This window comes from Perissodus microlepis, chromosome 8 (genome assembly GCF_051167445.1).
Source record: "Perissodus microlepis isolate ML-2025 ecotype Zambia chromosome 8, ASM5116744v1, whole genome shotgun sequence".
Classification (NCBI taxonomy): Eukaryota; Metazoa; Chordata; class Actinopteri; order Cichliformes; family Cichlidae; genus Perissodus; species Perissodus microlepis.
This window is the reverse complement of record NC_140468.1, coordinates 8,733,815-8,756,852: the sequence shown is the minus strand read 5'-3', so window position 1 is coordinate 8,756,852 and position 23,038 is coordinate 8,733,815. Positions and strand designations below refer to the sequence as shown.

At 39.9% G+C, this 23,038-nt stretch overlaps 1 protein-coding gene across 1 annotated transcript in view; it reads left to right on the top strand.

Moving 5' to 3' along the window:
• Window positions 1-23,038, top strand: part of LOC146381326 (glutamate receptor ionotropic, NMDA 2C-like) — a 61,876-nt gene that overhangs the window by 25,643 nt on the left and 13,195 nt on the right. Inside the window, exons 6-13 of the mRNA XM_084937308.1 lie at window positions 1,359-1,547; window positions 2,447-2,787; window positions 3,376-3,490; window positions 7,994-8,205; window positions 16,824-16,992; window positions 18,721-18,874; window positions 19,267-19,392; window positions 21,096-21,325. Of these exons, the coding sequence (XP_084793434.1) occupies window positions 1,359-1,547; window positions 2,447-2,787; window positions 3,376-3,490; window positions 7,994-8,205; window positions 16,824-16,992; window positions 18,721-18,874; window positions 19,267-19,392; window positions 21,096-21,325 (1,536 nt within the window). The remainder of the gene's footprint in view (window positions 1-1,358; window positions 1,548-2,446; window positions 2,788-3,375; window positions 3,491-7,993; window positions 8,206-16,823; window positions 16,993-18,720; window positions 18,875-19,266; window positions 19,393-21,095; window positions 21,326-23,038) is intronic.

The following is a 23,038-nucleotide window of genomic DNA, read 5'->3' as shown; positions in this document are numbered from 1 at the left end:
TTCAAATTACTTGGACATAACCACTGTGAATTCATGCGTTTGTCTGTGAAGTGCTGTTGTGAGGCTTTAAGCTAAGTAATGTGGTTTCTGCCATCTTGGTGTTTTGAAACCTGTAGACCTTATTTTCACCAGCTGACCTTAAAGTCGTGTGTTTACTAAGGTTACAGAGCAGGCATCTGTGGGCCGTTTTACCATAGACTTCTGTACACCCAGAAGTCAGATGACAACCTTTCTGCACCTCTGAAGCTTACTAGTTAACACTTTGTCTTAGTTGTTTAATCGAAATGGTAGTAAACTAAAGTTTTAGCCACAAGGAAACACAGGAAAAATCACAGGGAAGCATAGAGCAATGAGAAGTGAATACACAAACAAGGAGACTGAGGTAATGAGCCCAGGGGAAACAAGTACACAGCAGGAACAAATAAAAGATGAAGAGACAAGTGAAGAAGAACTCAACAAAAAGCACGGGTGAAAACAGACTATCAAAAGAAAACACAGAAAGAACCAGAAACTGAAACATCGAGGAATCAAGATACTTTTTCATTCTTGTTGCCACATTTCTGAAAACCAACATAATGTTAAACAGCAACAACAACAAGAATTCAGAGTTCACAACAGAAAAACCTTTGTCCAAAAAACAGCTCCATGACACTTTGTGCAATCAATTGCCTTTACCCCTTGAAACCAGTGGTTGCTGAGGGTAAAAGCAAAAGCCTCCTTGTGATTGCTTTGGTCACTTGCAACTTGCAGCAGTTGCACCTATCATGCATAGATCATGTTTGCAGACACGCATAAGGTACTCGCCAAACAATATTGAGACTGAAAAATGAAAAACCAGAAACGGAGAATGTTTGTCTACAGAGCAAAAGTTGTGTTTTTGGAAACGTGCTGGCTGCAGCCAATTTTACTAACCTTTAGCCTTTCAAAAGTGTTTTCAGACATGTCGGCACCTTTATGCAAATTACAGCTGACTGCTGCAATCTGCTAGCGACTAAAGCAGCACCCTCTTTGTGACCTGTTTCACCTTGCAACAGCTCCAGGGCCCACTCACTAATTGTAACTATACCTTTTTCCCCTTGTGATTGGTAGCTGAGGATGAGGAGAGATCATTTGGAAGAACTGAACATGATTTTTTAAGATGCAAAATTCAGACATTGATGACCCATAATAGCAGAACGGAATTCCAGGAATGGATATTAGGACAGTAGATATATTAATCTACTCTTTAAAACATAATATATTTGTCTAAGTTAGGGTTTACCATTTACTCTACTTCTTTACTTTTACTGCACCTTAGAGGATGTGACAATATTTTTTCTTGCAGCAGATATTGATAATTCTGCATGTGTCTGTTTCAGATGATGGAGGAGTATGACTGGGGCGAATTTGCTGTGATCACCAGCCTAATGCCGGGCTACGACACCTTTGTGGATATAGTTCAGTCCTACACAGATACTTCCTACTTCTTGTGGAATGTGCAGGATATCATGTCTCTGGAAATGTCCGTTGGAGCAAGTGACATGAAGCTCAAACGCATGCTTCAGCAGGTACGACAAGTCACTTTGAAATGTTAAGGGATTATATTATCTGGGAGATTAAATCACAAGCTACTGTTTTCCTGTTTTAATGGGCAGTATGCATGAAACGCAGGGGCAGGAGGCAAGTAGCAATTTTAGGAAATTTAACAAATGTAGATGTAATATTTAGATCTCCATAAGGAAGAGAGAAATATAGTTTGATTACTTGGATTTTGGGAGGGGGGGGGGGGGGGGGGGGGGGGGTTGAGCCTATCCCAGGTGTCATAGGATGAGAGATGGGGTACACCCTGGCCAGGTCACCAATCTGTTGTAAGGCTTTCACACAGAGATAGAGTAAAATGTTATTAGCTTTGTCTGTTGCCAGACGGCTATGACATTTTGTCTCTGTTCGAAGTAATGGCACTGGTTCAGGGTGGGTACCCTGAAGCATAATGTTGCAGCACTAATCTTTTTAACATTAACGTGTAATTTAACACGAAGCAATATGTTTTTGGAGTCGTTTTCAGTGCTCAGAACTGACCAAATAGTGAGTAAAAAGTGAAAAGTACAAAATGAGTGAAAAGGAAAGTAATCAGCCTGCGAGAACAAAGCAAAACACAAACCTCCCAAATGGGAAACAAGCTGTGTTCTGGTGGCAGACTTGGAAAATTTGCCACAGGCATCCCTCCTGCCTCCATATGCAGACCCTAATATTGCTTAAAACAGGGAAGTTAGCTCTAGGTGTTCAATATTGCAGCAGCTGGGGAGACGAGGGATCTTGTGGACACCGTGAGCTTTCCTCTTTAATGAGAGCTGCTTCTTTTGTTGTATGTAAACTTAGTAAACATCTATGTTATCCAAGTTAGCTGCTTCTGATGACTTAGTAGTGCAGCGTGCTCAGGATATTCTGATTTATTGTCCATCTGCAGTTGGACTCCCAGGTTCTGCTGGCGTACTGCTCACACGAAGAGGCGCAGTACCTTTTTAAAAATGCCGCTGAGGTTGGTCTGTTGGGGCCAGGCTACATCTGGATCCTCCCCAGTCTGGCCGTGGGCAACCCTGACAGCTCTCCACCTGCCAGCTTTCCTATAGGTGTAATCGGTGTGATTACCGACCAGTGGAGGAAAAGCTTGCGGCAGAGAGTGAGGGAGGGTGTCGCCATCGTAGCCAAAGGGGCAGACAGTTTCAAGCGGCAATATGGTTTTATCCCCGAGGGACACGGTGACTGCAACAAGCCGGCTAAACACTCAGACAACTACACTCTGTTCAGGTGAAGCAACACTATGCAGGTGTTACTTGTTTTCCTTATGTTCCCAAAAGCTTCAATATGTATCATAGTAGTAATTTTTTTGTGATTGCAGATTTTAATAAGCAGAATTTAATCTGCTGATGATTGATGTAAAGCCTGTCTGTATGACTTTTCCATTAGTATTGCCTGGAATCTTTATAACTTTTAACTTATTTAACTTCTAGAGGAATTAACAGTTTTGTTACTCATTGAAATTTGTGCGTCACGGACCGAGTATAGCGCCTCTTTAGCATGTGGTCTGAAATGCTAATTAATTTGGATTCATTATAAACAGTCTAGTCTGTCATGGATTAATGTATTAAGAGACAGTGAAATCACTCAGTGGGAACACTAGGCTGTCAGACCAATCACCTGCCGGTATCATCGCCTAATGAGCTACTTCCAGTCTCCTACATTAGATTAAGCTCCCAGGGGGAGCTTTAGATTTAATTAGCAGGTGATCATTGTATGTGCATCCATCCGTGTGAATGAATATGCATATTTTGATTTCTAGAAAGCAGAAGTCAAACTTCCTTGATTGCATACTGTTTATGTTTCTGTTGGGATTAGACACATGCTGAATGTGACTTGGGAGAGAAGAGATCTGTCGTTCAACAACCAAGGCTTCCTCTCAAACCCTTCTATGGTTATCATTTCTTTGGACCGGGACAGAATCTGGGACAAGGTACTGAGAAGCTTTAACTGAATTACACACACTGGCACAGAAACAAACCATGAGCAGGGCAAGACAAAATGCATTTAAAATTAAATCTGGGATTTTGTTTCTCCTTCAAAATGTTCGTACTTTTTAACAGACATCATAAGAGTTGGTGTGGGTATGTGTATCATGCCTGTGTGCTCAGGCTTGTCATGACATGAGAAGAGCACAGGTTTTTAGCAAAAATGATGGACATTACTTCCATAGGCCTCTAAGTGTGAAAGCATCCAACTTAAACATCTAATCTGGATAAATGCTGATAGTTTACACCTGAAAAACTGCATCAGACTTGAAGTTTGACATCATTATTTCAGATCAATAGAAGTGTGCATCTTTGTTTCCTGGTGAGGATGGATCCTTCCCGTTTCCTCATAACCATGCCTCGCAGCCTAGGGAGTGTTTTCAATCCCTTTTACGCACACAAGCGCACACACGCAGTCAAAGCCTGAGGGTGTATTGAAAAACAGACTGAACAGAGAGACCTAAACGTAATCTCACAGCTACAGTTGAACTCATTTATTTCTGCCCTGGAAAGACCAACCTACTTTATCAATGTCACCTCCTGGCTGGTGTGTGCATGTGTGTATATGTGTATGAACATGGACATGTCATTGTGCTGAAGTGGGGTTAGGATCGTCTGTGCTTGTAGATCCTAAAATCACATATTCTCCCTCCCCATGTTAGTCCCCGAGCACAGGTATTGACGTTCACACAAGTTACAGATAACAAGACATCTGACAAGATGCCATACAAGCGTCTAAATTTTGCGAATCCTCTCCCTCCTTTTCAATCCCATCTCATTACAGCCCGATCTCTCACCGCTTGTTCTTCCTCTCCTCTTTGTGTCAGGTATCTCATCCGTTATAACGACATGTCGTGGAGTACTTGCTCTTTTCAAGCTTCTCTCTTTTCATTGTGACAGCCTGACAGTTTAACATGCTGTTATTCCTTATCATCATCTGAAGGCTGCTGCTGGGTGACATTTTGTCCCCTTTCACTGCCAGGATCCTCTCCCAGGTCTTATCTTGTATCAATTTTACACCTATAGACTCAACACAGTAAATACAAAGCAGCGATAATCAATAAAATTATATACATGGGAGATGTGAATTGTCACACAGCTCTGCTACTTTCTGCCTTTTATTTTTATTAACAATAGAGCTGCAATGTTTAAAAGAAAAACAGACTTCTTGCCCAACCCCAAAGAGTAGACAAGAGGGGTATAAGTGAGGTAAGTCGAATATAGAGTTAGTGTTTTCAGTGTCGTGAAGGAGGATCTCTTTTCTTCCTCTTTCCTTTGTTTTAACATGGCTAGATCACCATGGTAACTTACAGCGAACACATAATCTGATCTGGAGCTGATTATCCTCAGAGTTTCAGTTTAAAATTGGCTGGGAGGCCACAATTTTGCATATCGTTTCATTTACAGTATCCTGTTGGTATGATACTTGCCGAAGGAGTAGGTTTTTTTTTGTGCAACCTGTAGAGCTTAACCCCTCTGTTACAGTAGTGCAAACTGTTGGTATCCCAGTGTCTCAGGAATTTAAAGGACTTTGAATTAAAGGATTTACGTTTAGTCCTAAACTAATATTTTTCACACTGCTGCATCTGCAACTGAAATTGATCAGTTAGCTTTGTAGGCTATTTATCACTAAAAATACCTATTTGATCAATAAAATGATTTAATTGTTTTTTCTTTATTAAGATATGGGACAATGTCAGAACTGAACACACCAAACAACATTCAGTGTTTAAATATATACTGTTTAGTTTCGCAACTCTAATCTGCTGCAGCACAGAGCAGTAACTCACATTAATAATTATTTATTTAACTGCTCTGAAGTTTTGATTAATGATTTCCTGTAACATTAATCTCACTTGCAGCAATAGTGTTGTATTCTTTAGAGAGCACCATCACCTTTTCCACTGATAATGTGTATGACTGGAACAGACTGTGCCCCATCGATCCATTTTGTGCATAGGAAGAGTCGAATGATGTATCGGACACCCTCATTTTATATGAGCACACATAGAGCCTGAAGCTTGATAAAGGAAATTGCTATCCATTATCTCCAACTTGGGTTTTAGGTTTTGTGAAGCCAGCTAATTCTGGGAAAACCTGACTACTGTATGGTGAATTTGTAGGGGTGAAGCACCTCCCGAATATGACTTACTGGCAAAAACACAAGCTATGTGCAGTATAGCTTTTTCACTTCACCATTGTTCTGAAATTGACTCTAACTGACCTAAAGTGAGATTGTCCCAAAAAACAAAAAAAAACAAAAAAAAAAACAGTTTTATGTTAGCAGAAAGTTGGAAATAAACACAGGACCCAAGGCATCCAGAGCCAAACTAAAAGAAACTTCTATTAGGCTAAATTCAAAACTCCACAAAGCAAAAGTCAACAAGTAATCATTCATCATTTGGCCAGGAAAGCAAAGCACACCCTGGGTGAGGTACACAAACAATAAAGGTAAGATGGGGCTATTTATATACAGAGGGGTGATTAGAGAAGTGGAAACAGGTGGGGAACAGGGTACAGGTGCACATAATCAAGATAATTAACAGAGAGATAAATCAGGAAATATTTCCTAAATGACTGTGAAAATAAATGAGGAAATAACAAGAACATCTAATTAAAATAAGACGCATGAAAAATTACAGTGAACAAGATTCCAGTGACACAGAGGAGGCGAGAATAATAAACTACAATACAAGGAAAACACAAGATGCTAAACACAAATGGCAAACACAATGGAAAATGACAGTTCATTTTCAGGCTCAATAAGTACCCTTTTATTTTGAAGGAACTGCAAAACAGGAAGCTCTAACAGTAGACATTTTACTGTTTAGTAGCACCTTTTTTCTGAATTTGAAAAACTAAACAAGAAGCTTAGGATAGGGGAGAATAATGAAAGTTTCTCTGGCTCTGTTGCAAAAAATTGAAGGATCTGTTATTCACAGCTTATTGTTGTCACTCGCTCAGTGAATCCTAGAATCATGACTCTTTGGTTCTTGGCAGTGGTTTTGAATTAACAGAAGTCAGCAGAAAGAGGTCATTATTTGTCACTTTTCATAGACAATAAAATGTGTAAAAAAAGAGAAAAATAGCTGCAGAAACAGCCAAAAAGAGAGAGAGAAAAACCCACTTTTCATTGGGGTGGTGACTGACGTGTTTTAAAAATGTATTTTCAAAGACAAAAGTAACTCCAAACATAAAACTACTCTGCTACTACCTAGTGCTGTCTTGGCATTGACAAAGAGACTCTTTTTTTAGCAAGGTAAATGCATTACTTATTGTCAAAACCTGACCGGATTGATAGATAAGAGTGTGGCACATTCAATCATCACACCATATTTTAACCCAGTATTCAATGATTGGTCCAGTGAGTGCCCGAACGGCAGTGAAAGCACTTTGCTTAAGATGCTCAGACACACGAGGATCCCATAAATTCAAATGACTGATCTTCAAAACTGGCATTTCTGCCATTCTGTCGTTCACAGACGGCGCACAGAAACAAATCACAGCCTTACGTGCTGCACCTTTATACAGATCCTTAAGTCGCCCATGTATGACGAAGGAAAAACATTAGTATGACTAAGGTGAAGAAAGAATCAAGAGTTGGTATGAAAAAGAGGTCTCATTAACTCTGTAAGGGAGTGAGTTTCATATGCAGTAAGTCAGCGCTGGCCAAGCTCAGCACGCCTCATTAGGTTGGCTGATGTGACAAACAGTCTTGCTCCTCATGGGGAGAGTTTCGTTGAGCTTAGCGCCGACATCTATGGGACTATCCATTGCGTGATGTGACATTGTACAGCAATTCTGGTGCAAAAGTGGCTTCCGTGACATTAAAATACACAGTCTATTCCTTTCTTTCAGTAGCAATCTCGTTAACGAATCTGTCAGAATCTCAGTTTGTTCATTTATTTTCAGTTCAGTGAGCTTTACTTACACCGGCTCTACAAATGCAGCAAATCTTTTAAACACACAAAAGGCAGAAAAAACACACAAAATAAATAGCGGTAATCACTTGAACAGTTACCATTATGAATAGTGACATTTCGAAATGTTTATTAGTTTAAAAAAAAGGGAAAATTATTAATTAAATAATCAGTCAACAAAATGAACACACAGCGAAAGCAGCACATGCTGGGCTGTATTATTAATGTGATACAGTTGGTTTACTCTTTGTTTTATTTTCTGAGGGGTTTTTCCTCCCCAGTAAAAGTCTTTCTCAAACACTTTTAAGTCTCCTCAGCATGTGTTAATGAGCCCTACTCTCCTTTGATCTTCTTATCCTCTTCCTCCAGGTCAGCGCATGCATTTTTTCATTATAAAATTTTTATAAAAATTATTCATCCTGTGAAGTTAGGAATGGCAGGGTAGGTGAAGAGGGAAGGTGTTGACACGAAGGTCGGGACTCACATGTGATACCAATGAGATCTTTGTCTCTCACGCTTCTTGCTCAGGTGGGTACGTATGCCCGGGGCGTCCTCCAAGTTCGCTACCCTATCTGGCCTCGGTATGGCAACTTCCTGGAGCATGTGTCTGATGATCGTCACCTGACCGTGGCTACGCTGGAGGAGCATCCGTTCGTCATGGTTGAGAATGTAGACCCAGGCACGGGTACCTGTGTCCGAAACACTGTGCCCTGCAGGCGTCAGTCCAATTACACAGATAGGTACACATGGCAACACAAACACACGCACAGCTTAATAAATACATAGATGTAAGCAAATACATGGTCACAGATGTTTATACCACAGCATTGTCTCATGAAATGTAGTGCTGTGGCTCTAAATAGATGAAAACTGTGCAATTCCAGTGACACAGTGTTGGTGGCATTGTTTCAGTATGCATTCAAAAAAACCCTCAGAAGCAGTGGTCTTGGCCAATGAAAAGAGGACAACATATGTCAGCATATATTCATAAAATACAAAATAAGTTTTTTGGTTATAGCAGAACTTACCAGTAGTTTGACCCTGACTGAGACTGAGACACTGTGTCTCAATGTGCATGTTGGGCTACACAACCAAAATACAACCAGCCATATGTTTTGATGACATGTTTATATATTTTATCTCCCATCTGTGAACACAAAGAATATTTCCATGTTCAAGAAACCACTTTGAGATTTGAGGTGATGCATAAATGATGCATTATTTTGCTGGTAAACTGGTATCATAAAAGAATAGAGATTGTCTGCAACAGTTGGTTCTAAAAGGCCCAAAGAGTTCCAGGAAAATATCCCCCAGACCATTGCACCATCGGCAGCCTTAACCACTGAGATAAGGGGATGGCCCATACTTTCATGGTGTTTATAACAAAATCTGACCCTACATCTAAGACTTGCAGCAAATACTGAGACACGTTAGACCAGGCAATGTTTTCCCAGTCTTCACTTTTCCAATTTTGGTGAGTTGTATCTCTGGTTTCCTGTTGTCAGGAGTGGCAAACAGTGTGGTCTTCTGCTGCTGTAGCCCAACATTCTTAAAGACGTTGTGTGTTCAGAGATGCTCATATGTATATATTATCTGTAATCATGGGCTATTTGAGTTATTCTTCCCTTCCTTTCAGCTCAAAGCAGTCAGGTCATTCTGCTCTGCCATTAAGAAAGTATTTTAATACCAGTTTCTGAAATAGTCAGACCAGCCCAACAGCCATGTCGCATTCAAAGTCCCTTAAATCACCTTTCTTCCCCATTCTGATTCTCGGTTTGAACTTCAGCAGGCTGTCTACATGCTTATATGCATCGAGTTGATGTTGTGTGATTGGTTGATTAGATGTTTGCGTTAACAAGCTATTGAAAAGCTGTACCTAAGTGTTCAATGACTCTAGATTTGAATTGGTCATAATTATGAACTTCCATCATCACATGCTCCTTTATAAAGTCATTAAATGAGCTCTTTTTGTTACTGTTTTAATACTTAGTAAATAACAAAGGTATCATCTTGGCACTATTTCTAGAAAATTTGCAGTCCCACACTCAGACATCTACACCCTCCCTCATTCCCTTTTCCTTTGCCCCAGTTTAGGTTTGAGTAGACACTGCATACCTCCACACTTCATTAAACTCAGAGTAATTGTGTGTGCTGAGTGTCTAAGCACTTTAAAATCACACCCTCAGTGTCAAACACAGATCACAGCATGGAAGAAAACAGCCATTAAACAGCTATTACCTCTGAACTAGTGTTCATTAAGAATACACACTATCTTCATCATGTTCACACACAATAGAAATGAAACTATATCACGAGTTGTTGTTTTTTTTCACAGATATGTCTTGTAAGCAGTGTTTACCACTTTGTCATCTCACTTATCAAGTTGATGAGGGGAGAACTGAAACTATAAATATATTTACAAACACTATTTATTTTTATAAAAATCTTTCTGTGTGTCTTGGATTAGCTATTTTACACGAGCTCCTATGCTACAGTGCTGGTAAATTTTATTAAGGGCCTTTGCTTGCTTACTTACCAGTTTTTCGTTGAATATAAAATTTACATCTAAGGAACATGTGTAACAGGAACAGATTATTTTTAGTTTGTTAGCTCTTAAAGTAAGATGTTTTGGTTTGTTTTACTAAGTGCCAAAAAGAAAGAGAAAAAGGACTGAAGTTTTCCATGTTGACTAAGAATTGGCAGGTCAATCCAATAATTCAAACCCAATAATTTAGCCATTTGGGGCATGGATGTGTTTGTGTCTTTGTTTCGTGTTCTGCTAATTCCTCTATTTCCTAAAGTTATGTTTTAATGACTAAACTGTATCTTGATCCAGCATTTTTTTCTCATAATCTGTCAGTGATGTTGATGTTTTTAGTATGAACCACAAGCATAGACTGCATTGATTGCATTTTGACTTTGGGTACATAAACTGTAGGGATGCAACGGACAGATAGATATATGCTACTTAGTGCTGAACAACAAGATTAATAAAATATTAGAATTTCACCCACAAAAAACTGGAGCACAAACATCTGGACAGGCTGTATAATAAAGCAAGCTGTATTGGTGATAAGTTAATCACATTAAAAACATGCTCAGAAAGGTATAAACATATTTAGCCCACTTGTTCACTATCTATAGGCACTGACTTGCCTTTGGACTCATCTTTAACGCTACAGTCACATTTGGAAAACAGTAGCTAAAGACCACTGTACAGCCAAAGTATTGCAACTGTGTGCAATGAAGTTACGATTGATACATTGGCTTTAAAAAGGTTGCCTCCCACCAGGCAACCTGCCTTGTGATCAAACGTGGTTACCCAGAGATTTAAGGGGTTGCATGTCCTGCCTTTGGCTAACCTGTTTGTCAATGCAACTCCTTGCAGTTGGTCACTGACAGCAAAAATTATTTAATGCAATCATTGGGCAACCGCTGATTTGCTTTTATAGTTGTATAGCTGTTCTATTTTTACTCTGGTGGGACTGAGACAGTAGTGACCATTACATGAAGTGCAGTTTTTGGCACTTCTGCATTAGCTGTTCAGTCCTGGAAGTTATTAGTGTGTCATAAATGTCATGCTTGTTTTTGATTACGGGCATATTTATGTGTTTTCTTCAAGAACCTGCCACAATGAAACAAGTGAATATAAACAATCTACTGAATTAAAGTCGCTTTGTTCATCATTGTTAAACTGAAATTGAAGTGTGAGACTTAAACAGCCAAACAATAGGTTAGATTATGAACTTCAAACTAAAAGGCCCAGGCACACAATATGCTGTTAATGTAATGACTTTTCCAGCTGCTTTCTGATATGACAGACAGAGCACCAGAGGAGAAGTGCTCGTTCAGAGGAATCTATTAATCATGTGATTTGGGGAGCATTTTGCTCAGCATACTAAAAGAATCAGGAAGCAAAGTGAGTGCAGACATCTGCTTCTGCTGGCTGTTTATTCTGCACCTTTTAATAACTAGTTCTGGCAGGATATTAAGTCAGATGTCATGATGCACTATCCCAACTAACAGCAAACAAGCTACGTCAATGCATTGGTATGATAATGTATCAAAAGGATGTAACTGTAGTTTCCTTGATGTTCTTAGCCCTGTACTCTGGGAGTATTGTTATCGCTAACTGGAATGTCACTGCCTGTTATTGATTATGTTACAATTTATTCATTGTTGTATGTTTGCTTGCAGTGTTTGCTCAAGTGTAGAACCTTATTGATTGTAAGGTCTGCTCCATTTGGTAGAGTCTGACCATCAGACATGTGCTTGGTACATGGTTGAGTGCAAGAGTGCTATCCAGTTTTGAAATGATTTTCAAAACTGTATATATAGAGAGAGAGACAGAGAGCGATATGGCATGGACACGGGAGCTCTGGGTGTGTTGTGTGGCTTTTGGCATCAGGATCTTGGCAGTGGAGCTTTTGGGCCCTGCAGGTTATACGGTCGGGTGTGCAGGGATTGGGCTCATTCTGGTGCATCCCATGGATGCTTAATCAGATTGGGATCTAGAGAGTTTAGAGAACAGGTCAACCCTCAGCCTTTTTGTCATGTTCCTCAAGCGGTTCCTTAGCAGTTTCTGCAGTGTGGCGGACATCATTGTCCTGCTCAGGAAGGCCACTACCATTGGGAGGTGTTATCACCGTGCTTGCATGTGTGCTTGGCCAGCCACAATGTTTAGCTGGATGGTACATGAAAGAACCCACAGTTTCCCAGCAGAAAATTGTGTTGTATCAACATCCACTTCGCCTGTCAGTGGTTTTAAGGTTTTGGTTGATCGGTTGTTTGTTTAATCTTTAAATATCCACTAAAACCAGCATTTGCTATGGTTTTAATGATGTTACGTGTCCAGCATTTACGTACTTCTTTATGCCAGTCTAAGCTAACTGGGTGCAGGTTGTAGCATAATATATAGGCACAAGAGCAGTGTCTATCTTCTCATCTAACTCTCAGCATTAAAGAGGAATCTGTATCTGTATATCACAGCCAAACGTGAAGATTTCTAGGTATGATATTTGCAGTCTGCACAAACTGACCGGTCTTCAATCATCTGATTGTAAGCAGATAAACTATTTTAATTAATGCTGTGTTCATGCTCACTTCAATGACTCCACGTATGTGTGTACATGTGTCTGTGGTGCATGTATCATTTATGCAGATTGCAGATCTGGCTATGGCTGGCACATTAATTATAGAATGAGATATGTAGCGGCTGTTGTTGGGCACAATGGCACATTGATTGCTAGTAAAGAAGATTTATCTGTCTAACATGGGGACATCTGTCATAGTGGGACAATGTTATCCCAGCCTACCCTCTTTCTGGTTCTCTTTCTCTACTTCTCTCTGGCTGGCGTGTCCCATTTGGACGGTGACCAACAAATAGGGAGCAGGAAAGAGAGGGAGAGAGGCGACTGATGCTCTATAAATCATTTAATCTTGTTGTGTGGTCTGAGCAGCTTCCCTGCAGAGCAGATGTTTAGTGTGATTAAAACTTTTTGTCTTGCTCATTAAAAACCCTTTCTTTGGACAGATGATAGCTTCTTTTGCCAAAAGGCTAAGCCTACCTCTCCGGGCTGATTAAGAGTAGGAATTCCACACTAAAATCCAGCGTCTCAAATCTCAGCTGTCTGAAATAGTATGGTGTAACCCAATACTGAGCGACCAGCTGCTAATGGGAAGCAGTTCTTAAATTAGATAAGATCTGGGGCAGAAAATTAACAGATAGGAATTTAGATAATTTATTATTTGAGGTAATTGATAAATAATTTAGACAACTGATTATTCAAAATTGACAAGAGTTGCTTATGTTATCTTAAGATGTTTTTCTCTTATTGTATACTATAAACACCTTTGAACTCTGATAGGTCCCAATTTTTACAAAACGTACCAAAAAGTTATTGTTTGTTGAAAACGCTATTTTCAAAGATTATTGTCTACAATGTCGTCACATGATGATCACAGGACTCTTTGAAGTCCTGAGAAAAGCGAAGTACATCCTTACTGTTTCCATAGTAACTTGGAAGGTCAGTATTAGGAAACTGGAAGGTAACTTTATGACAGTAATATCAGAAGAAGAAAGTATTAATTCTTTGGAAGGGTTGCAGAAAAGAACACGGTAGCAGGGGTTAGGTTTACAAATCTGCATCTAAATATTTCGGAACACTGTTCTTTGCAAAGATGAGACCAAAGTGGAGATATTTGATCATATACACAACACAACCACCTTATACCAACTGTTAAGCCCAGTGATGGAGGCATGATCATTTTGGCTTGTTTTCTGGGCACCTAGCAGTCATTATGTCGACCATTAAGTCCTCTGAATGCCAAAGTATTCTTGAGTCAAATATGAGGCCATCTGGCCTACAGCTAAAGCTTGGCCCAAAGTGGATCAGGACAGTGATCCCAAAGACAGCAGCAAATCTGCAACAGGATGGTTGAAAAATAAAGAACCAAGGTGTTGCAATGGCCCAGTCAAAGTCCAGACCTCAACCTGATTGAAATGCTGTGGTGTGAAAGCTGTGCATCAACACACACCTCAATGAAATTCAGAAATATTGTAATTAAGAGGACCAGAATTCCTCTACAAGTTGTAAGAGACAGATGAAGTCATATGTGAGACTACCTCAAATTATTGCTGGTAAAAATCTACAAACTACTGAATCATAGGGTTTACTTGGCATTTCACCGGACTGCTCAGAATACTCTGAAAACGCTCCTTTTCACATGACTGTTGGTTGTGTGCAGCAGAAGTATCTAATAATGAGGTCATTTGGAGGTGCTGGTCTTCCTCTACCATGATGCATTTTTGCTCAAAGATAAACTGACAAATAACATTACTCTAGAATACAGGGTTTTTTTTTAGTAAACTATTCACATTTAAATTCATGGCAGCTAGAATTGACCATTATAGTATGACCACTCAAAGTTTAGTCCATAAAGGAATGGTTTTCTGAGTTTGATATGGAAGAATTCACTTCTCTTGGCCTTGCACTCATCTAACACTATAACCTGAACTGGAACATTATAGTAAACCAGTATCAGTGCAAGCTTAAAACCAGAAGAGTGAAGGCTATTACATGTCCATGTCTGACTATTCCACCTCCCTCTTACTTTATGCATCTGTTCTGTCATTTGGCTCGTCTTTGATTTGTCTTTCTGAGAAAATGAATCCACTTTCCATTTCAAAGTTTATTAACGATTGCATAAAGAGCACACATAAAAGTACAGACGCCTTCAAGACTCATAAGTAATGCGAAACAATGTTACCTGACTTGCAGTCCTTTAATTCCACATAACCTGTCAGTGCTTTTTCAGTGATACTCTGTACCTTCTAAAAAAATGTTTAACCTGCAGTGACAGGGATATCAACCTACTCCACATGCAAAAACCAGCTTCCCAAAGAGTCCAGTACTTACACCTTTTCAGATTAAAAGAAAGCAAACATTTTTTTTAGGTGTTTCTTTTCTTAAAATTAAGTTATTATTCAATGTTTTTACACTTTTGAGCTCAAATTAGGCTCATTAACCAAAGCGAGTTAACGAGTCCTTGTGAGGCACAGTGTTCATTGAATAGCTTTAGCTCTGCTTGAATATCCTTATATAAACCAGTAAAGTAATATAAGACAAATATTTTATTATTCATTTTAGATTACGTCCAGCTTTCTATCCAAAGGTTTAAAATAGTAATAAAATGTTGAAGAATCACAAAGCTTTAGTATCCGTATACTTATGGTTACAAAGCGTGCCTCTGGAGTTTGACTGTTGGTTTGATAAAATGTATTGTACTCTGCTTCAGGTAATCAGTTAAAAGAAAATAAATGAAAAACAGTGATGAGATTAATAATATAAGATTTATATTATCTGATGGAAATACAAACTTTAATAGTTTGCACTGCGCAGCAACGAGGACGATCAGTGTGGTGCAATACTGTTGGGCATTAACTTTGTAGTGTTTTCCTCATCGTTTCAACTGGATCACAGTGATGGTAATTTCACAATCTCTTCTCCTTCTTCCTCCTCCTCCTCCATCTGTCCTCCTTTGCACTTGCCCTCATTTCCCTCAAAACTGAATCCGCTGCCCCATCGGTGCATCATCTGGCTGTTGGTCCATATGTTTCCTGTCTGCTGTTCAGCTGACAGTTTCCTTTTCTCTCACTCTCTCTGGTCTAACATGCTCCCCTCCACGCTGCACTAGTTTCTGGGCATTTGTGGAGACCGCACAGCACAGCACAACACAACTGCTGCTGCGCATCCCCAGGGGACATTGTACTGTATGCGTGCATGTGTTCGTGTATGAAACGGAGAGAGACGGCCCAGTTTACGCATGCTTTTGTGTGTGTTTGTGTGTGAATTGTTAGTGGAGTGTGTATAATGACGACAGGTGGCCAGCTCCTGAAGCAATTAATTAACACGGCATTTATCAGAGCTAGACTCCCGTGAAAGAACCAAGCCCTCCAAATGCACTTAAAATGTTTCTAAAATGAACTCTTAAGATTTGGAAAATAATCACCTTAATGTTAATTACTCACTTGACTTTTTTCATTCAATCACTTGCTCATTTATTCACTCACGTCGTCTCTTTATCGTTCTTCAGCTCGTATGCTGACTCATTGACATGCCGAGGTTATCAGTCAGTTACGCACACAGACGCACGCAGACAGACACACACACCGAGTGACTCAGCCCTCGTAGATTTTAGACCCTCTTCTTTGGCAGCTGAATAGATGAAAGAGCGGAGGGGGAAAAAGAGAGTTTTTCTTTTCTCAGGAAGTGTGTCAACTCCATTTTCACTTTGTCTGATTTTAACTTTCCCTGTTTGGTGTCACTTTTTGAGGTTTCCATTATTTTTTATTCTATTATTTTTTTTCCCACAATTTCCTTTCCCTCTGTTTTCTTCTTCAACGCCCCATTAAGTAGCAAGGCCACAGAGAGGAAAGGAGTGCACCCCACACATGCTACACACCTTAATGGGCTTTGATTAGAGGCCATCACAGTCAGTCAACCATTCACTGTGGCCTCTGTCACACAGTGTGCGAGTGTATTTGTGCTTGTTTGTCATTTTTAGGCATCGCCTCCATCTCACTGAAAGACATGCTGTTAACCGACATTGATTCTAGCTAATGAAGCAGCCATTGCCTGCCCTTCACTTTGCTGCTGTAGACGATGGTGTCTGTCAGCATGAGAGCCTGCGACTATTTAGCACTCGCTCTCTGAAGCAAAGTAAAACAACAGCATTGGTCTTGATGCTAAAGATAGCAACTGTCCCAGCTGCCAGCGAGGATCTTTGATCACAGGATGGTTAAGCAAAGTTGTACTAACCGTGTGTGTGACTCTGCTTTTTCTCACCCTTCTTGCAGCATTATTGGCCACTCAGAGTCCTACACAAAGCTGTGCTGTAAGGGCTTCTGCATAGACATCCTGAAGAAGCTGTCCCGCACCATCAAGTTCTCCTATGACCTTTACCTGGTTACCAATGGGAAACATGGCAAGCTGGTCCGCGGCGTTTGGAACGGGATGATTGGAGAGGTGAGACATATGTCTACTGAAACAACAAGAAGTCCCTGAATCCAGCAGACATTACAGCTTTCTTGAGCTGCCTGCTGGCGTTGAACAGACAATTATTATAAAAAAGGTGTATGAAGATGTTCAGTCACAGATCTAACCACAATAAATGGAGGTTTTAGGCTACAGCCTGCCCTAGTAACATAAATGTAAGTTATTTATGAGTAGCATATTAGACATCAGCCAAAAACAGCACTGAATATCAAATACAGCACACAGCAAAAATTATTCTTTAGTTGTCTGCTCCTTTCAACCAAAGCAGTTCTGTTGAATTCAGAAATAGTCCAACTTTAAAAGGAGAGACTCCTGTATTTAGAAGCATGGCACACACAAAGTAACATTCATTTTAACCATTTAAATATGTATGAGGCTGATTTCAGGGTTACTTGCAGGAAGTGCAGAAAGCTGTAACTGACAATTATAAGTTTCCATGCCCCCCCCAATACATCTAATTACAATACTCACTCTTCTTGTAGATCTACATTAATTTCTACCATCCTCCTCTTCTTTAGCTGCTAAAAAGCTGCTCCCTGGTGCACTTAGCGTATAGTGGTTATTATAAAAGCTTTTTCACTTAAAACCAGCGCTGCGTGCTAAAGCTGGAAACAAGGCTGATGAGAGTAATGAGAATAAAGTAAAAGGTTAAACCCACAGGCTATAAAACCCGACGACTGAACTGAGACACTATAATACTCTGTGTAAGTGAATGAAAGTACAGAGAGGTTGACGATTCTTTGTGGGTTTTTCACCACAAGTCAGTCTTTTCATACTAAATAAAATTTTTATTCACTGTTAATATAAAAAATAGAACCAAAAAGTGTCAAAGTATAAATTTTCACTAAACAGTACTTCAGAGTAAGTCCCATCAAGTAGTGCGGGATCAGAGTAATAATTTCCTCTCAGATACTTGTCAGATAATACAATTTGTGATGAAACTAAAACAAGACTGGAAAGTTTTAAATGTTTTTACACCAGGTACACTTTTTTAATATTAAAGCCATTATATTTTATGTATTTTAAATTGGAAATTTTAACATTAGTCCAGCTAAAATTAAAAATGTCAGGGTAAAAGTACCTGAGAACAGTACTTGAGCATTTGTAGGCAGTGATTTCCTACTTTTGCACAAATACAGTTTCAAGTAATGATGCACACTAGGACAAGCAGCATTAAATAGTCAAGAGTTTTGGTTTTTTGGATGGGCTTTTTTTAGATCAGTGGTGTGATGTCATGCATATGCATATGGTGCTAATACATCATTTTCCCCGCACACACCAAGCCACGTCCAACACAGCTGCATCTGAAAGTGAAGCACCTGAACAGGTGTTCCTCAGGAGAGACATTTGCTTGTGTTTTTGTGCCTGAAGGCGTCGTGCTTTGGAACTGTATAATTGCGCGCGTGTGTGTGTATGTGTGTAAAAAATGCTTTACAGAAAAACTGGCTTGGATGTGAGAGCTCTTGAGATGCAGCATTTTCTCCTTGTGGATTCTGAAATGATGAAAGAAATGTTTTTCATTTATTGCTTGCTGCTTGTGGCTTCCCTGTTTTAAAAGGATTGCTTGTAAAATGTGTAAATATTTCAATTTTAAGCAGAGCACATGTAGGATAAAGAGGGGGAAATTGTTGACCACTACAGCTGGCTCACTGCTTCTGTGTTGGTTTTGTTTGCTTCTGCTTATGTTTCTTCTCTCAGGTGCTGTACAGGCGGGCTGACATGGCCATTGGCTCTCTCACTATCAACGAGGAGCGTTCTGAAATCATCGACTTCTCCGTGCCATTTGTCGAGACGGGCATCAGCGTCATGGTTGCGCGCAGCAACGGAACAGTATCTCCGTCTGCTTTTCTTGGTGAGAAGCACATTCACATTTACAATTTCCTTTGTTCAAGCTGGTTGTATCATTTGTTATCTTTGGTGTGCGATGTTGCTGTCTTTCAAACCACTTTCTTGCAGGGTGGCCTACTTAAACGAGTTCTGTCTCCGTAGACGCTTTAGGAAACTTCTCATTAAGCTTTTATCCCACCAATGACTGTAGCCTACAACTAAATCCCCTAATGCATGACACACACACACCTAAATCTCTTTACCAAACAACAAAATTCAGCTTCATTCTCCCTCCTGTTATCCTGTTATCACACACGTTGATCCCGCCTATCTCAGGCTGAGGTTTTGAAACAGAAGCACAAAAGAGACTCACGCCAACCCATGTTTGTTCCTTCACTTCTCCTCCTCCTCTTCCAGAGCCTTATAGCCCAGCAGTCTGGGTCATGATGTTTGTGATGTGCCTGACTGTGGTGGCTGTGACGGTGTTTGTGTTTGAATACTTCAGCCCAGCTGGCTACAATCGCAGTCTGGTGAGCGCCAAAGGTGAGTCTTACATCTTCTTATTGGAAGAATTTATGATGGATAATACAGGACTCATAATTACTAGATCATTGTTAAAGCAGAGGCAAAGTCTGTTGTTTTCAGAGTGTAATGTGTCAAATGGAGTCAATTAGTATTTTCTTCTTTTAAAACTATCCACAGAATAGCTCAGAGCTATTCAATTTGAATCCACCAAGCATTTCAAAGTAAGCCTGCCTACAGGCCTCTAAATCCCGCCCCTCCCCGCTAGCATGTCCTGCAACCTCAAATTCCTTAACGAAATTTTGGGTTGGGTTTGGGAGGACTAATCAATCCCAGAATTCAGCGCTGACAGAGCGTGCCTCGTCTCCAGGTCCAAAAGGTCATTTTCCTGTTTTAATTAGCATTCGTCGCTTCACTAATCGAAGTGTGATTGATGGCGGTGGCACCCTCCGTTGCTGCACATGAGCAATGGTGGCAGAGAGCGATGGAAACCGGCTGATGCTGTGAAATTGTTCTGTCATCTTGAAGTTTGTAGAAGGGCATGAGATGGCTGATGAATACTTACACAGTGAACAGTAGACATATTTTGTGTGAAGAAAGAACCCAGATAAAGAAAAAGGGCTGAACACTGTCATCAAATACTGCACTTAAAGAATCCATTCATCCACGTAAAAAGAAAACAAACAAAACTTAATTTCCCCTTAACTCTGGTGGTATTTTACCATGCAGATAATTTAGCTTTGCTTAGAGATTTCTTTTTTATATTATATTTTGGCTGAAGAAAGCCCCATTCCCCAATGAAAACAAGACTGTTCTGCTGAGGAAATGACAGCCGCAGTGGGTTTTGTAACTGAAAAAAGCCTGGAAGCAACTGCAGGAAGTATTAGTTTAGTTTGTCAGGAGCAAAGAAGGAAAGAACATGGAAGGACAAAGTCTGCAGTAAGATGAGATCTGGGTAGAGGTACTGGTCAAGAAAACTCTGACGTCAGATAATAATTTTTTCTCTGACCATTGAAACGTGGGTATTTAAGCCAAAGCAAAGCCTTTACTTTTACATCACATCACATAATTGGCAAATGTCATTTTTCAAAGTGGAAACAAATATGAAATGTCTACCACAGTGCAATCCAGACAGCTAACTGAAGATAGTGGCCAAAGGAGCTTGCAAAGAAAAGCGTCTGGACTTCTTTAAGTTTACTTGAAGACGTTTCACCTCTCATCCGAGAAGCTTCTTCAGTTCTAAGGTCAAATGGTGGAGAGTCCCAGATATAAACCTAGTGGGAGTATCCCCCCACAGAGGGACAAAAGGACCCCCTGATGATCCTCTAATCGCCTGAGCCAAGGTGTGAAACTGGGTGTGGGTCCCAATCAGCCAGAGTTTCGGGTGTGTTCATTGTGAAACCTGGCCCCACCTTATCATGCGAATTCCTGAGGTCAGATGGCCCAGGATGTGAGTCTTCAAGTAAACTTAAAGAAGTCCAGACGCTTTTCTTTGCAAGCTCCTTTGACTACGATGACCTGGATGACTGAGAACCTTCACAGACATGAAGATAGTGGCGTTTATTTGCAGCAACTGATCCAGGGACAGTTCCACAGCTTTCCCACTTCGCTGTTTATTTCTACAAATCCAATAAAGGAAGATGAGCTCAAGGTCCTACTAGTTTACTCTAAAAGATAAAACGTGCATGGTTAGATGATACTGTCTCCTGTTTCTATTTCATCAGCTCCCGGTGGTCCAACATTCACTATTGGGAAGTCAGTGTGGCTGCTGTGGGGCATCGTCTTCAACAACTCTGTCCCGATTGAAAACCCTAAAGGCACCACGAGTAAGATCATGGTCCTGGTGTGGGCCTTCTTTGCCGTCATCTTCCTGGCTTCTTACACTGCCAACCTGGCTGCTTTCATGATCCAGGAGCAATATATCGACACCGTGTCTGGGCTCTCTGACAAAAAGGTAAGTCACTGAAAAAGTTTCACTTGGAGGAACAATGAGGTGGAACAGTTGCTCCCAAACACAGAGGGTTTTTGTGGAGCTGTGAGATATGGAGAAAATCATGTCTTTTTGTTCAAATCCAGCTTATACCACATCATCTGCTCGCTGTCACTCCGCATTGACTAATAAGCCGTGAATGGAGGAGAGACAAAAGACTCACAGAAAGCCTTTAAGATGAAGTCAAGTAAAAAGACTCTGATGTGAATGTCTCTGTCCTTTTCCTATCACTGGGGAGCCCAGTGGCATGAATGACTAATCAATTACTCCCTTCTGTCAATACAGATGGTGTCTGAGTCTCAACTTGTCCTGTCAGTGTTTTGGTCTGTCCATCAATATTCTCTCTGTGCCGTCTCCATCGCTCGTCTCGCTCACACTGCTAAAACAAGATCGGAAAATGTCAAATGATTTTAAAAAAAAAAAACTAAACAGCAACAAAAAAGGGTCAACAGAAGAAAAGAACACCCACATACTTTACTTAAATGTGCATGCACATACTAAGACACACACACATACACTCAACCTGGAAGCAGGTCCTCAGAGGAGCTTTACAAGAAAGCCTGTCTTCATACATAGCATAAACATCTCCCAGGCAGGGATCAGCAGAGCCACTTCAGTGATCTATGGCTGTATTAACTGACTATATTAACTTTATGCAAATGCATTATGCTCCAGAACTGATATTAATTAGCCTGCACAGCATAGAGCCGCACCTTCCTTTAATTCAGCACAACAAAAGATTGGTTAGGTTTAGATCGTACCCTCGCTAGGTTTACATGTTGCAGGTTTAAAGGACACACAATTAGGAGTCTTTGAAATATGTCTTGTTCTGAAAATAACATCATAATTTCCTAGAATTTCCAAAGAAAATTAATAGAAAGAAATCTGCTCTGTGGCACTAACTATGGACAAAATATGAATCTATCCAAAAGAAGAGCTTTATTTAAACCCAAATATATCTCAATATTTAGTTTCTTAGCATGCATAACTATATGATCATTCTTTATTATTTATTCTCTATCATGAGCCAATTAGACTAAATAGGGTTTAAGTTACTAAGAGCCAGTGTTGGTCAAGTTACTTGAAAATAGTAATTAGTTACTAATTACTGATTACTTCTCCAAGAAAGTAATGCCATTTCTTTACTGATTACTAATTACTAATTACTGTTTTGCAATCATAATCCCTTACTTTACTTGTTACTTGAAACAAGTAATCAGATTACAGTTACTGTCCATCTCTGCTAATAGCCACAGGTGGGAAGTAATAAAGTGCAAATATTAAATTAAATTAAATAGAATTTCAGGTATCTGCACTTTATTTGAGTATTTATTTTTCAGATAACTTTTTACTGTTATTCCCTAAATTTTTAAACAAATATGTGTACTTTCTACTTCTTACATTTTAAAAATGGACTCGTTACTTTTGGTTTAACTCTGGAGCTTAAGTGGGCCGGAAGAAGCGCAGGTGTCTTTTGCAGTACTCCAGAATCTAGCTAGCACTAAATTGCAGATTTGAAGCTTATGTGTAATGCCATAATTATCATCATATATTTGAATTGTATATGATGCATTTGGATAAAGTATGTATTTTCATATTGTGAAACATCCTGCAAAACAAACTAAGCTGTAATAACTTTAAATGTTGTGTTATTTAGTGCATGATAAACAGGTTAGT